Raw genomic sequence first — 17,050 nt, forward strand, 5'->3', positions numbered from 1 at the left:
TTAATTCCTAGTTTCACACAGCAGCATAAAATTCCTTTGAGTTTTCTTTTGTAACCGTACTCTTTACTAATATCACATAGATCCATATTCCTTCAGTCATTTAGTATTTATTGAATAGTCTACTATGTGCAAGGCACTCACCCATGGCCTGACAGACCACATTCAAGTACAAAGAATCATCAGATCCATTCCAAATCAAAGTGTAAGAACACTTTGAAAAACAACATAGAGTGGTCATAATGATGAAGTAAGAACATACTCAACAACATACATTAAAAGGTGATCTAACTTTAGATACTCCTTGGGATGATACTCCTTTAGGAAGTCAGCTGTGTTAAATTCATGTCCATGGATGGCACTGCTTTCTAAGGCAGACTTCTTCATTCCAAAGCCTTTCCTTCTCTGTGTCAATCAATACCTTCTACAATTGAGTTTGTTCAATGGAAACATGTTTCTAAGTTTACCCATTATGCTATTAAACTCAAAATCAATCACTTGCATATATATTTTAACTTCTGTTGTTTTGTCAGGTCATATACAGAATTTTAGCACCACAGAAGGGGAAAGAAGTTTGGGCTGAGAGGGTCTACATTACCAAAATACGCAACCTAAAAGCAACTTCATACCTGATTTAGTTCTTTTAAGGGTGCTGATGACAGAGTCAGAAAGAATGGTCCAACAAAAAGCTGGTCCAGCTGTGGCTGTTAAGTCCAGTTCTGAGAGTTCCTGGTACAGAACACCTCTACCATGCCTGCTACTTTCTTCCAGACAACCTGCAGGGCTCTGTCCCACCACTGGACAGTGTCTATGAGTTGTGACCTTGGGGCAAAGTAAATTCTCCTAAGTCTTGATTCTCTCACCTCTGTCCTAGTGACAGTTATCCACCTCAAAGAGCAATTGTTGGATGAAAGAGAAAAAACAGAAGCCCTTACACAGGCACCTGGCACACAGCAGAGGCTCAAAGACTAGTTGCGTTTTTGACTTACGGGAAAACAGACTGGGACTTCTTTTTCTACCCTTAATCTTTTCTTCTTGCCCCAAACTTCCAAATGCATTTTATACCTAGTAGGAATTTGGTAGTTTTAAATTAGCATACAATATTTGCTTTACTTTATCACACATTCTTGTGATGTCCTGGTACCCACTATTATTACCTATCCTTTTCTGATAATAAAGCCATGTTATTTGAATACTCTATATTTGAGCAGACTTACTGCACTGGTGCCACATCTGGCCTTCAATTACTTTAACTTAAATACAGAACTTTTTTTTAAGTAATCTCTACTCCCAGTGTGGGGCTTGAACTCATGACTCTGAGATCAAGAATCACATGCTCGACAAACTGAGCCAGCCAAGCACCCCATAAGGAAACAAATATTTCATTCTTTTTAATTTTTAAAATATTTTTAAGTAAGGTAACTTTAACTTTTTTTCTTTTCTTTTCAAGTAGGCTCCTTGCCCAGTGTGGGGCTTGAATTCATGACCCTGAGATCAAGAGTCAAATGCTCTATGAGCCAGCCAGGTATCCTGATAACTTTAACTTTTGTTGATAGAGAAAGGTAGCCAAAATATTTCCCAACTAGGCAGATATGTATTTACTCTGCTCACCTAACAACAGAAGAAAAGTGACTGTTAACTTCAGATGGCAAAAAATTCAGATTTGAGACTTCATATATAGGTATGCCTATCTCTGCAAATGAGCAAATTTTGGAATGTAGGAGGTAGAAAATAGGATATAAATATGAAAAGCAAACAATGCCCCTTTCTAAAAGTGGATCCTTTTCCTTAAGTGAAAAACATCCTTAGACATCAACATTTCCAGTATATATAAAAAGCCCAAAGCCCTAAAATATCAATAAGCCATGACTTGCCTATTGATACAGAAATGTCCACAAAACTAATCAGCAAGAAAGAAAAAATTTTCAACCTGAGGAAAACCCTTTCATAATGCAACCACAAGCTAGGGGATTTTAAGTAACTGAAATGTTTAGCACTAGAGAAGTAAATTCAAGGTTGCCTGTGAGCGGCCATGTACAACAGGATTTAATTGACAAAGTCTGGTGTATAAAATATACTACATTTTTTTTCTCAGGCAAATCAGCAACAATTTTGAATAATAATTAAGATTTATTATGGGGTAATTGTCATTGTTTATATTTGTGACAATATGAAAAACGACCCAGAGCCCATTTAGCTTTATCTGGCAGATGGAATCCTAGGGCAATAGTTTTCAAAACAGCACAACTGACAAAGGTTAAGAGTCCTACTTAGTGACAAGAACATGAATTAAAGTATTCCATAGAAAACTCTCTCCATCTATTTTTCATACCTATCATCTTAAAACCTTTCCTGGTTTTTCTCAATCTAATCTGGTCCTTCAAATACAGGGTACCTTTATATTCCAAATGCTTTCAACGCTTTTTCCCCCCCACCTTTTATTTCAAAGAATATACTTTGAAAGTTTGGAGGAAGAAAAAAAAAAAAAGGAAGGGGAGAATAACCAAGCCACTTCTCCCCTGATCAGTATATAATATTGCAGAAGAGTTTTCCTATGTTGAAATTAACATGCTTTTATAATGAGTAACATCTTAATGATAGTAACATTTCAATAAATTCAAAGTAATAGAATCTGCCAGGCAGAGAACTAAAATTAGTTCTTAGTTACCTCCTAAAGTCTCATTTCTATAACCAGAAAGGCTGCCACTTTACCAATTCCAACAGTTATGCTGGGATTTACCTTTCAGTTAATTCCAATTTTATATTAAAAAACCATTTTACTGCAAAAAAAAAAAATTTAGCTCGTATCTCATGGCTCATGAACTTCTAGGACAGGAGCAAGATAAATTCCTATTTTAGACAGAAAATAGACCACAGTAGTTAAATGGACTTTAATTCATTCACTGAAGACACCTGCAATGGCAAAAACTCCCAATGGATGCTGTTCTTACTAATCTGGGGAAACAATTTTGTGTGCTTTATCTTTTTTCCATCCAATATCAAAATGAGAATTTTTAAATTATCCAACAGAAGGTATATGATTTAAAACATCCTAGAGAAATGACGTTACCAGTGATGTACAGTTTAAAAAACTCAGCCACAAAAAAAGTCAAAGCTAAAAACAAGATTTTTACTATAATCAGTGCTTCTATTACCCTTCTGAAAGAAGTTTTAATGTGATGTAAAGGCAAAATTGAAAGTTTTTCTTTAAATTAACCACCTAATTTGTCCCTAAAATTACAAAGAATCAAAGTCTTTTACAGGTCAAGTGCAGTAAACTAAAATGTCCTTTCAGCACAAAGCAGCACTAGAAAATGTAAGTTATAGATGGGAATTGACTAGTTTTGCAGTGGCTGTTCCATCAGTAACAGACATCAGACGGTATCCATCCAGAGCACAGACACAACTACAGACTAGATGTGAAGAATGCGTCACACGCTTGGCTGATAAATGTCCTTTTGTCTCTTTCTACTTTGAAGTGGATTTTTTAAAGTTTAAATCAGGTCACATAAGTTGGCTGCTTAAATAACAACATGATGAGGTATGAAAGCTCTGAATATCCCTAATGTTCAGCAGGATTTACCAGAGATGTAGAATAGCCTGTCAGGGGAACTTCCAAATAGTTACGTTTTGGGGTTATAATGAATTCTAGAAGAGAATAAGATTAAAGAGGTTTAAAAGGGTAGTCTCTGAAACGGAAGTGAGAGACTTTTCCTTCAGAATTCATTTTGAACAGCGTAACAAAAAAATCTTCTCCTGATAGTGTGTCCAAACATTGAGTCAAGATGGCCATCTAGCACCAAGAAGTCGTATTGAACTCAGTTGCAGTTCTCTTGGCAATTAAGCTTATTTTTTCATTCCAGTCCAAGCACAAATGTGGATCACTGAAGACAGTACTGGAAGCGCCAGTTGCAGGTACATTGCAGTTATCATTAAATGAGCCAGAAGGTAGAAAAACTTTTTATTTTATGGGGGGACTTGACTGGGCAGTACTAGTAAGAGATGAAATGAATAGGGAACAATGAGGTTATTAAAAAAAAAAAAGATCACTGCCCTTATTTGTGTTGAACAAGTCATGTTGAGAAGGTGGTTATTTAAGATAAGGATGCTACATTAAAGGGATCATATAATGCAGCATGAATACATTAGAATCAAGCTGCACCTAAGAAAAAAATTTCCCTAGGTTACCTTTAAAAAAAATTATGTGTTATCTGCCAGTCACAGAGAGGAAAAGCACCTAAGGTGAACTTCCAATTTAATGAGGACCCTCATCAGGACCACAAAGCCTGAAACATTTGTTTTAATGCAGAAACACAGCCTCTAGTCACACTGGTTGAGTTTGGGAAAACTGGAGGGATTTTTTTTGTTTTTTATTTTATTGAATGATAGGATATTGTTTCGATTACTAAGGATTCTAGATCTTCATACCAGCATTAGAATTGAACCACTTCCAAATCCTAAGACACTTAAGTCCAAAGAGAAGCGATAGCCATACAAATTAATATGTGGCCCTCTCCTTTCTGCTCTAAGGGAATCTTCAAACCAGTATCACATTTAAGAGTCAAAGTGTTAAATTCTTCAGCATTCCTGACAACTAGAAAGCACATTCACTGAAGGCTGAAGGTGAGGGAGCGGATGGTTTAATATCTGTGAAGAATGGCGCCAATAGAGGAAAGAAAACCATCCAGTCTCAGGATTAATGCAAATTTGGCTAGAAAAGCCACCAGGTAATCCAAGGGTTCACTGTGGAAGAACTCATGAAAAGTACTCTGAAGTGTACACAACAGGTCTAAACATCTCCCTTGTTGCAAGTAGTTGTGTGAAATTCAAGATAAAGATTTAGTCTCATCTTTTAATATCAGTGTTTTTCCCCACTTTAAAGGGAATGAGGAGGAGTCCTCTTTTTCCCCCACAAAGAAAGGGAGCCACATTAATATGTGTATATTCCCATGACTCTTATAATATTTAAGTGCAGATCTCCAAAGCCTAGGGATTTTCCATAAGAGAGTGGGCCGTTCTGGTTACCCTTTTTATTAGAAGGGTATTCCACCACAGAGAGCCAGAGGTTTTCCAGATGTGTGTAAGAGAGCAGGTGCGCAAGGCAAGCAAATGAGCGCAAACAGTATTATGGAAAACATTTGAGAAGTTAGCTCCATGAGGACTGTGGGCTCCACAAGAGGACTTGACTGGGTAGCCTGGTCTGACACAGGAACATGAAAGCAGAGTATTGCTTCAAAGCTGGAAACCTTCCATAGGAGCCTCACACTGCTGGAAGATGTACTGCTGCTGGCTAAGGTCAACCTGGGGTGCAATGCTGCTGTCCTCATCCTCGGTCCCGAAGTAATGCTCAATAAGATCAAAGGCCTTCTGGTAGATCTCCTGGTTTTCATGACTCTGTAAGAATTCAATTTTATCCAGACCTAGAATGAAGAAAGAAAAATCTCTTTGTGTGTATGTATACATATACGTTCTTTGTATAAATGTATTGGAAACCCCAGTGACACTATATTTTGCCGTGTCTCCTTTCTTTAAAGGAAGATTCTCTTCTCTACTTCTACCTCTTTAGTATTTTGTAACAGCATATAAAGTATCACTGGGATAACATCTGAATGCTAGTATTACAAACTGACACCTTAAACACACATGCAAGCAACAACCAGTCCCCAGAAGCAGTGATTTCCCTAACAGTCACCATATCATCCAGTGTCTAAGGCCAGTAGCAGAAGTGTTCCAAATGAACTATAACTATGGCCTAATTATTTGGCTCTAAGTTCTGAGCTATCCAATATGTCAACAAATGTATAATACCTTAAAATAACCAGAATCAATTCCTACTGTTTAAACTAGTAAGTCCAACTAGAACAGTTACCCTACACATTCCCATTACTAAGTTCAAGCCCATCTGACCTAAGCTTTCTTTTACTTGCAGGAATAAGCAACCTAACCACTACAGCGATACTGGAAATAAAAGGTAACACTGCTCAAAGGAAAAAAAACATATACATATCCATGTTAAAAATATATACATCAAAATATTAATCGTTATCTCCGTGGAGAAAGATCTCCAGGTAGAGGAACATTTTTCTTTTTTATATATTTCAAAATGTCTTACACTAAGTGGCTATAGCTTTTATAAGCAGTATTTTTTATGGTAAATTGTTAAAAATCATTTTGAAAACAATTCTGCATTATTTGATAAACTTGAAGATGAACATAACCTGTGATCCCTAATTCCAATCGTAAGAATAAGCAAACCCTGGAGTAGTGGTTTTCAATCCCAGCTATACATTAAAAATCACTTAGGGAACTAAAAGGTTAATGTACATTGCTAAACCAATGATTAATAGTTAAGACTGAGAGACTGGAAGAATGAAGAAGCCAAAAGGCAGTGACTCTTTAAGATCAAACTCAGAAACCTTTAGAGTCAGGAACACTTTAAGAACACAGGAACCTGTTGCAATGAGCACTGGGTGTTGTATGGGAACCAATTTGACAAATTTCATATCAAAAAAAAAATTTTAAAACACAGGAACTGAGAGATGCAATTCAAAATTAGAACTGTAAATCTTGGAATAGAGTCAGGCATCATCTACAGTACATCATCTACAGTAGATATGGATGTTCTTAAAGGTTCAGATGGAAGAGTAAGAAATTTTCTTATTTTCTCTCAGTAAAAAAGAGTACCAAGGGCAAGCAGAGCCCGGGACCTGAGAAGATACTTAGAGCCCAGTGTTAAATGGCTAAATTATGAAGGGTACTCACTTCTCTTCGCACTTAATGCATATTCTTTTCCAATTCTACATACTAAACGTTATTCATAAGAGAACAAATCTTTCAAAGGAGTCTGCTGTCATGAACAGATGTGGACAAGCCAGAAATGCAAGAAGAAAAACAATTTCAGGACATTTTAAAACACTCTATCTTACCATAGGCTTCTTCAATCAAAGCACAGTAAGGGTTAATGCCAGTGCCATTCCTTTTGGCTTCTTGTTCTCCAAGCCTCAGGATATTTTCCAAACCATTTAGGGCAACCTGTACAATCTTAGAGTCCATGACTGTGAGGAGATCACAAAGTGGTTTGATACAACCGAGTTCTACGAGGTACCTAAATTAATACAAAGAACAATTTAGTCAAACAAGGCTTTCAATTTCATAAAGCTTTCATGAAATAAGTGGGTCATTCTCAACTGCAGAAATAAAAACAGGCACACCCATTCAACCACCCAAGCTACACTTTATCACAAATAAAGCTACAAATAAATGAAAACTAGTTCTCAAGCACCATCTCCACTTTTTCCCCTCCACAATTATTGGACTCCAAGAAACTAGAACACCCTCTTTCTTTGAATATGAGCAACTTGTCAAAATAGTATACTTTTGACTGATTTCATTTTTGTTCCTGTAGATAATCACACCTCTGAAACAGGTGCTAAAGCCACCATGGGCCCAACAGGCCAGTTCTGTTTTGTATAAAGAACTCTTGAAACTCGAAGAAAACAAGTAACTGAATTTAAAAATCAGCAAAAGACCTGAACATACATCTCACCAAAAATATACTGATGGCAAGTAAGATATGAAAAGATGTTCAACATCATTATCATGTCATTAGAGGACTGCAAATTAAAACAATGATGCCACACCTATTAAAATGGCTAAAATCCAAAATGCTTGACAATACCAAATGCTAACAACAATGTGGGGCAACAGGAACTCTTTTTTTTTTTTTTTTTTTTTTGCTGGCGGGAATGCAACATAGGATAATCACTTTGGAAGACAGCTTGGTGGTTTTTTATAAAGCTTTTCATACAATCCAGCAATTGTACTCTGGACATTCACCCAATTGAGATGAAAACTGAGGTCCACACACAAAAACCTGTAAACAAATGTTTACAGCAGTTTTATTCACAACTGCCAAAACCTAGAAGCAACCAAGATATACTTCAATAGGCAAATGGATAAACTGTAGTATATCCAGACATGAAATATTAGTCATAAAAATATCAAGTCATGAAAAGACATGAAGGAAACAGACATGCTAAGGGAAAGAAGCCAGTCTGAAAAGATTCCACACTATATGATTACGAATATATGACATTCTGGAAAAGGCAAAACTTTTACAAAGACAATAAAAAAGTACAGTGGTTGCCAGGGATTTGAGGGGTGGGGTAAAGGAGTAGTGACGATAGGTGAAGCAGAGGGGATTTTTAGGGCAGTGTGACACTGTATGACACTACAATGGCAGAATGAGGACATGTATTCACTAAAACCTATAGAACTGTACAACACAAAAAGTGATTCTTAATATAAACTATGAACTTTAGTTAAAAATGTATCCGTACTGGTTCATTAACAAATGTAGCTCCACTAAATGTGAGAGGTTAATAGAAGACACTGCAGGGGAGGGAAGTATATAGGAACTCTGTACTATCATCTCAATTCTGTAAAACTAAAAATGTTCCTTTAAAAAGTCTTAATTTTTTTAAGTAAGTTCATACCATATTTAGCTTTATTATTTACTCAGGAATGAATTTAATAATAGTATGTCTAACTTTATTTAAATGCTTACTGACAATTAAAGGCTATATATCTTATTAACAGAAATCAGGCTTAAAGCTATTTCTGACCATTTCTCCTTCCTTTACACCATAGTTTTGAGTCACCAAAACCTGTCAACCATTCCTTTAACGTATCTGTATCATTCTCATTGTTTTTCTTAAAATACAAAAAGCAAGCTTCTTTTGTGATTATGTTAGTTACAAATTTAGAAAACACAGAAAAACATACAGAAAAAGTACACAGAGATTAATCACTATTATATTAATCTATTATATACCACTGTTGCTTCTTCTGTGTCCTAATTTTTATGAAAGGGGCACCCACCTACCATTTTCCCCATTTATCTTTGACTCTTCCCTTTCCTTGCTCATAGCCTGCCAACAAGTCCTACAGATCCTTCTTTCCAGTATCAAGATCTGTAACTCCTACTATAAGTATTATTTTAATCCTGGCCATCACTATACGCTAACTACACTAATGAAGATGTTAAGAACATCCAACTGCTCTTTCCTCTGCTCAAAATACTATGTTCTTTGTATTACTCTTAACACTAAAGACACTCAGAGTCTTCCCAATATACTAAGGCCTTCATCCCAGTTTCCAAAGCCCATCAGTTCCTCATCTTGCAGAAGAATAAACTATAGCAATACTGATTTGCCTCTTCCAATAACATTATCTGTGCACATTCCCTCACACTTCCCCTGCTATTCTCTCCCCTCCAAAATAACCAAATCTCTACCCAAATGGCGAGTTTCTTCTCTTTCATGAAACGTTCTCTAAGGCCATATTCTTTATCCCTCATAAAGGGATATCCTCTTAAGGGATATTCTTTATCCCTTAAGAACCAAGGCACATTTAGCATTTGATTATATTAACCTAAAATTACGGATTATTTCCAAGTTACTCTAATTGTTTCTTGCATCTAAATCTTGTCTACTCAGTAAGAATAAGCAAAAACCACCCAGATGTCTTTTATTCGTTTATTTTCTGTAATTTGGACTGTAATATTTTTGTAAAAATTTTTCAACTTCATCTGTTTAAGAAGAAACTGCTAGGAGATTGATAATGAACTCCATTAATATTAAATAACTATGCTGAATTTTAAAAAGGAATAGTAGCCTTTTTTACTCTTCTCTAACAGAGCAAAATAACCCTGAATAGTTTCTAATGAAATATACCACGGTATTTTAGAAATGTTTTATTTTTTTAATATTTATTTTTGAGAGAAAGAGAGAGCAAAAGCAGGGGGGAGGTGCAGAAAGAGAGGAAGACACAAAATCCAAAGCAGGCTTGTTCTGAGCTGTCAGCACAGAGCCCAACACGGGGCTTGAACCCTCAAACTGTGAGATCATGACCTGAGCTGAAGTCAGATACTTAACCCACTGAGCCACCCAGGTGCCCCTAGAAATGTTTTAAAAATATGTGTACAGTTTAACCATTTCAATTAAGAAAACATGTATCTTCTACATTTACTTATTACTGCCATTACTGGGATAAATGCCATTACCGGTAGCGGCATATTTATAATCATAGTACCCCAGAAATAGAATCTCCAGGAGGTCGAAAAAAGCCTAATCTCATACAAAATGCTTCTGAAGACCACTTGAAATCTTCCTCGAAAACCCGTCCATTATGAACTTTACTAAAATAGCTACTTGCAATGTGTTAGTCTATTTAAATATTATTTCAGGTATAGCTATATTCTGTATCTAACCAATTCCTGAAATGTTAGGACTACTTTACCTTTTACATTTTTAAATTCCTAACAGAGCACTAAAAATTATAGTTAAGTGTGAACATTTAACCCACAAAGCAACAATATGAGTTGTTGTATTTTTCCTGATATTACATATGAGGAAGAGATTAGTACTTCAACACTTACTTGGTTTTTTTAATTTAATTTTTTTATTTTTAATGTTTATTTATTTTTGAGACACAGAGCATGAACGGGGGAGGGTCAGAGAGAGAGGGAGACACAGAATCTGAAGCAGGCTCCAGACTCTGGGCTGTCAGCACAGAACCCGAAGCAGGGCTTGGACTCACAGACTGTGAGATCATGACCTGAGCCGAAGTCGGACACTCAACCAACTAAGCCACCCAGGTGCCCCCAACACTTATTTGTAATCATCTTCCCCTCATTTGAATTCCCCATAAAGAAAGTTAAGGCAGACTAAGAGTCTAGGTTCCATTTTCCTCTTCATCATTAATCTTTTTTTATCTGAAATACTGAATGCCCATAATTTAGCATTTAATTATATGATGTTCCTCTGAGGAATTGATTCCTGTCCATATTTATGCCTTCTCTAGCCATTAAGATTATAAGCCACCCAAGGAGTCATTTAAGTCTCAAGCTAATAGAGATCTCTCTCTATTGAATACTACAGGAACTCAGGAGACACTTGCCTCTACTAAATTTGGCACTTTATTCTAAGATAGACTTCTGTTTCAAGGCTGATCCACTTCTAGTAAGACTTCTAAACTAAAAATGGCAAGAATTAGGGGCACCTGGGTGGCTCAGTCAGTTAAGTGTCCGACTTCAGCTCAGGTCATGATGTCGCAGTTCAAGAGTTCGAGCCCTGTGTCGGGCTCTGTGCTGACAGCTCAGAGCCTGGAGCCTGCTTCCGATTCTGTGTCTCCCCCCCTCTCTCTCTGCCCCTCCCCTGCTCACACTCTGTGTGTGTGTCTCTCTCTCTCAAAATAATAATAATAATAATAGTTTTTTTAAAAATGGCAAGAATTAGGTACCAAGGTTAGATTCTTAAGGCTTCTACAAGTAACCTTCTAGACTACCTGTTTCTGACAAAAAAGCTCCAGAGTAGGCTAAAGCCACCCTATAAATACTAATATTGTCTCAAACCTCAACTATGCCTTACTTCTCTTATCCTGGAATTATTTCAGCAGGAGGCAATGGAAGAATTTGAGTCTAGTATGAAACTTAGAACAATCTTGCAAGAGATTAGCATAGAGCATTCATAACTAGTAGACATAATAATTTTTCCTTTGATTTACAAGATGCTACCTGGCTAGTACTTACTTGATCTGTTCAGCTGATCCTCCAGAAGTTGCATTTGTGATGGCCCAAGCTGCTTCTTTCCTTGTCCGAAACTCAGCAGTTTGTAATATACTAATGAGGGCTGGGAAAATGTTGGCATCTATCACAGTCTGAAATTTAAAAATTAAATGAAAAGGGAAATTACAAAACTTGCAAAAATTTCATGATACTAATTATAACTTTTTAGCTAGCTTCACTAATGACACGCCTCCCTCCTTTAAAAATTAACTAGAAGTCCTCTCACCCCTGACCTTTCAACTGTACTTGGTACACTGATAACTCTCCCTGGAGTCTATGTTCTTATAATCTCCTAGTTTTCTGCCCAAGTTCTTTTCTCTTTGACTGTCCTCTCTCATTTCACCCACAGTAACAAATTATGGAAGTTCAATTTTCTGTTCCTCCGCTAGTCTCATTTCTTTCACAGCATCCAACTCCGACACTTGTGATGTAACCCTCCAGTCCTCACTTTTGGGTGCCCCAGCCCATGATAGCCAACAATCTGCTTTAGATCTGCTAATCACTTCAAACATATCATCTACCCTCTATATCAGGTCAGGTCTCCTCTCAAACTTCTTTTTGTATTTACAAAGGCTCTTTTTTGTATTTATTTATTCTAAATTTCACCAGTCACTAAGTCTCTACAATCTCAATTTAAAACCTCCTGAGCCACCCTTTTCCTTCCCTTTTAGCACTGCCACAATCCTATTCCAACCTACCAACTCCCACCCAGATTACCAGCAGAGCCTATAGTTAGGCAGAGTACTTTTACTCACCCCCTCTCATATATGAACACTAAAATAGTCTGCTTCAAATTACTTTTTTCATGTTTCTCCTTAGCTCAAGAACCTAAAATAGGTTCGTATAATTTCCTATATCAAGAAACTGAGAAACTCTACATAAGACACGAACAGCAGCAGGTAATCAACTATCACTGAAATCCCCTTGTATGCATGCTATGGTATGAACTTCTATAGCTATCAATCTCAGTCCCTGGCAGCATTCTGGGGATGACTAACCATGCTTTCCTGATCAAGAACTCTATTACACTAGTGAAGAAAGTCAGCAAAGTTTAGTGGAAAGACACTTCATCTTGATCTGTCATTTACTAGGGGTTCCCTTGAACAAATCATTTTTCAGTTTCATCCTTAAATGAGAGTATTGGATGAGATAACTATCTCTATGATTCCCCTCCAATTAAAGTCCCAGAGGTCTGTGTTTTATCTTTTACAACCAGTTGTTCAGCCTTTCTCATGGCCTGTGCTGAACCCTTTGGCCCACTGCTTATCTTCCACATGGGTTACTCTCCCACCTAACAGAAGAACAAAATTAAAGGGCAGATAACCTTTTAGAGAAAAATGGGTCCCCAAAGGTTTTATGAAAAACTGACGTTATCCAATAGATGAGGTCTGCTAGGAAAAAATATTTTACTTGGCAAGAGTAAAGCCAATCTATTTAGTATAAAGACCATCATAACATTTCAAAAATACAAGATACTCTCTCAGGTCTTGGCACATCATCAAATATTTAAGGCACAGGGAAAAACCAAGGCCAAAGTATAAGTTTCAAAAGTCTGTAAGGTAGGATAAAACTTCTGTAAGGTAGGATAAAAAAAAAAATAGATAAAAATGTTGGAGGTTAATGGTCTGCAAGGCAATAATGGGAAAAAAAATGTAAGCCCAACAGAAAAAAACCTAAACCTTATCAATAAAAATAGAAGAAAAAAGACAGATGCTATGGGATTACCTGGATCTGTGCTCTATTTCCAGCTGTGATATTAGATATTGTCCAACATGCTTCCTTTTTGATAGATTCCTTTGGGCTACTCAGCAAATGCAATAAACTCTGCAGAGCTGAGCAATTCAAAATTACCTAAAAGGAAAAGTTTGAAACTTAATCTGTATTGATCCAAAGAGAAGTAAATCTTTAACTCATTTATTTTAGGAACAATATAGGCAAAGAAATAATGTCTCCCCTTGAAATTTTAGAAATAACTTTATATATGTAAAAGAATATTCACTGACAATAAGAATTCATTTCTAACATTACCAAAGCAGTTCTGCTAGACACATTGTAACTGTACAACTGCTACTTCATAAGGTACTACAATGTATTAGTCCTTCACCTTCCTATCCCTACAGCATATTAAAAGGCTTTTTGGGGGGCGCCTGGGTGGCGCAGTCGGTTAAGCGTCCGACTTCAGCCAGGTCACGATCTCGCGGTCCGGGAGTTCGAGCCCCGCGTCGGGCTCTGGGCTGATGGCTCGGAGCCTGGAGCCTGTTTCTGATTCTGTGTCTCCCTCTCTCTCTGCCCCTCCCCCGTTCATGCTCTGTCTCTCTCTGTCCCCCCCCCCAAAAAAAAAAAAAAAAAATTAAAAGGCTTTTTGGATGTGTAAATATCTGAAGTAGCCTCAGATTTTTAAGTCCTCTGATAACACTGTACCTGGCCATCAGTGAACAAATACATACTACATGAAGTACACCAGGTGCTTCAGAGGACACAAAGATAAAAAAGGATAGGACCCCAGCTATCATGCAGCTTACAAAGGTGAAAGAGAGTGACAAACATACACGAAGGAGCTCTACTCTACCAAAACTAAATTATGAAGTTAAAATGATTGAAATAATCTGTGGTAGGCACAAGAATCAATCACTGAATAACTAATAGAACAGATATCTAGTCCAGAAACAAATGCGGGTATTTATAAGGAATTAAATATATAATAAAGTTCTTCCTGAGGTCAACTGGTTGAAAAACATTTTTTTATTTTTGAGAAGAATTTTTAAAAAATTCTTAACCCATTACCAAATAAACCCACAACCAATTTAAAGAGTAAACATAAAAAAGACACCATAAAACAGAACTATCAGTATATAGCTGGTTTAGGGATAGTGAAGGACTTTCAAAGCATAAAAACAATGGAAGAAATTACAGGGGGAAAATTAAAATTTCATCAAATAGACATATTTGCATGTCAAAAAATACAAAATTTAAAATGCACACTATGTAATGCAAAAAAAAAATTTACAACAGATAAGATGGTTGCTGTCTTTAACATGTAAATTGTTAAGAGAAACAATTTTGATAGATTACCTCACAAGTAATGAAAGACACGCAAATTAAAATAAAGCCATTTGTTGCCTATTAATACAGCTCAAAAAATATTAAAACTTGTGTTTAAAGAGGTACAATCTTAACAGTGTAAAAGATATTACAAAGCCATTTTTTAAATGCCAAAGATGTGCTCTAGAAACTAAACACATCCAAACACTGGGCGCCTGGGTGGTTCAGTCCTTCGGCTCAGGTCATGATCTCACAGTGAGTGAGTTCAAGCCCCATATCGGGCTCTGTGCTAACAGCTCAGAGCCTGGAGCCTGCTTCAGATTCTGTGTCTCCCTTTCTCTCTCCCCCTCCCCTGCTCATGCCCTGTCTCTCAAAAATAAATAAAAGTTAAAAAAAATTTTTTTGGGAAAAAAAAAAAGTCAAATAATAAAAAAAAATAAATAAACCTGTCACAAGTTAAAGACAGTACTTGCAGAGTAATCATGAAAAAAGACTTCATGGGTGTGGGGAAATTGCCTTGAAACATGGATAGGATTTCATAAGCAAAGAAGAGGGAGGAAGGACACAGCAGATAAGAAAGGCTGGAAACAAAAAAATGCTGAGACAAGCTACAACAAAGTACCAAAATAAGGAAAGAATAGAGCAGTGAGGCTATTAAGCAAGAGTTCTGTACCCCTAAAATTAACAACAGGCTACAAGGAAGAATGAGACTAAAACTGTGAAGTACAAATCCTTTCAAGGTTCTAAGGTAATTAGACGTGGATACTGAAACACAAAGAATCAACAAGAGCTGGTGACTTGCTATACAAGGTGTGAGAGATGAAGACACCAAATATGACTGCAAAGCTTCAAGTGGGAGTGAATAGTTACCTCATTAACTGAAATGGGGGGAAAAAAAATCAAGACCTGGAACTGGCTTTCTGGGGGAAGAAGATAAACTGAGAGAGACAAATGTGAAACATGCCAGCAGAAATATTTAACAGGCTACTGGAGACCCAGGAGTAAAACTTGAGGGACATCAGAAGTAGATGTATAGATACAGAACTTCATTCATTCAGTATTAAACACTGTGCCAGGAACTATTAAGACTGTACAGAAATACAAAAATGAACAAGATCAACACCGTTCCCCCCTCTCGAAGCTTACAATCTAGTGATTAGGTAATTACAATACAGTGTGATAAGTGGTATGATGGATGAAACAAAAGAAGGCACACTTAACTTAAGTGAACATGGCTTCTCAGAGAAAAAAACAGTAACAGGAAGTCCTGAAGAATGAGACGACATTAGTGGTAGAGTGTGCATTAGTGTGAGCCAGTGGTTAAAAGCAGGGATGGGGATGCAAGCCTATGTTTTGAGCAGAGAGAAGCAAGCTTGTGTTAAATCTTAGTGCTGAATGTGGTCATAGCTAATTTAAGGAATAAACATGGCAGAAGCACAGAGCATGGTACGGGGAGGGAAAGAACCTTTTTGTGAATAGCAAATACAGTGAAATGGTTTAAAAATTCAGAAAGTATAATAAAGGACTATATAGTTAAAAGCCTCCTTTCCATTCCTGTATGCCAGCAACCCAGTTCTCCAGAGACAACCAAGATTATTAGTTTCCTATGTATTCTTCTGGAGAATTTTTATGCAAATATAATCAAACATACATATTATTTTTTTCTCTCCTCTCTGCCTCCTTTTATATAAATACTAATATATTCCACACACTATTCTGCTCCTTGTTTTTCTTTTTAAATGATATAACCTGGAGGTATTTTTTTTTATGTTTATTTTTGAGAGAGACAGAGCACAAACAAAAGAGAGGCAGAGAGAGAGAGAGAGAGAGACAGACAGACAGACAGAATCTGAAAGACTCCAGGCTCCTAGCTGTCAGCACAGAGCCTGACATGGGCGCGAACCCATGAACCATGAGATCATGACTGACCTGAGCCGAAGTCAGACGCTCAACTGACTGAGCCACCCAGGTGCCCCAACCTGGAGGCATTTCTCTATCAGTGCTTAAGGGCTTCCTCATTCTGTTGCACAGAATTCCATTAAAACTGGTGCCAGATTTTAAAGGATCTTAAACACCCTCAAAGGACAACAGAAGGCCATAAAAAGATTTTAGGTCAGAGAATGACATGATCAAATTTGCATTTTATAAGCATCCTTCTGGTGATACAGGAATATAGCAAGAAATGCAAGGGATGAGTAGAGATGGCAGCTAGTGACTGATGACAGAGGTGGAAAACAGGGAAATAATCCAGCTAATGTCCAGGTTTTTGGATTGGTCAAGTGTTGGTGCCATTCACTGAGGTAAATAACAAATAAGCAGAGGCCCCGATATACCAGGGAAAATAATGGGTTCCTTTCTGAAGCATAAATTTGAAGTAGATATTAG

At 36.9% G+C, this 17,050-nt stretch overlaps 1 protein-coding gene across 6 annotated transcripts in view; it reads right to left on the minus strand.

Moving 5' to 3' along the window:
- Positions 1-2,873: 2,873 nt before the first annotated feature.
- The window catches only part of KPNA1 (karyopherin subunit alpha 1), a 70,531-nt gene continuing 56,354 nt past the window's right edge, over positions 2,874-17,050 (minus strand). For all 6 annotated transcript variants that reach the window (XM_019839839.2, XM_003991694.6, XM_045037014.1 and 3 more), the window contains 4 exons: positions 13,349-13,474; positions 11,588-11,715; positions 6,924-7,102; positions 2,874-5,417 (listed from right to left, as the gene is read on the minus strand). In XM_019839839.2, the coding sequence (XP_019695398.1) occupies positions 5,230-5,417; positions 6,924-7,102; positions 11,588-11,715; positions 13,349-13,474 (621 nt within the window). In that variant the 3' untranslated portion in view covers positions 2,874-5,229. The remainder of the gene's footprint in view (positions 5,418-6,923; positions 7,103-11,587; positions 11,716-13,348; positions 13,475-17,050) is intronic.

Source organism: Felis catus, chromosome C2 (genome assembly GCF_018350175.1).
Source record: "Felis catus isolate Fca126 chromosome C2, F.catus_Fca126_mat1.0, whole genome shotgun sequence".
Classification (NCBI taxonomy): domain Eukaryota; kingdom Metazoa; phylum Chordata; class Mammalia; order Carnivora; family Felidae; genus Felis; species Felis catus.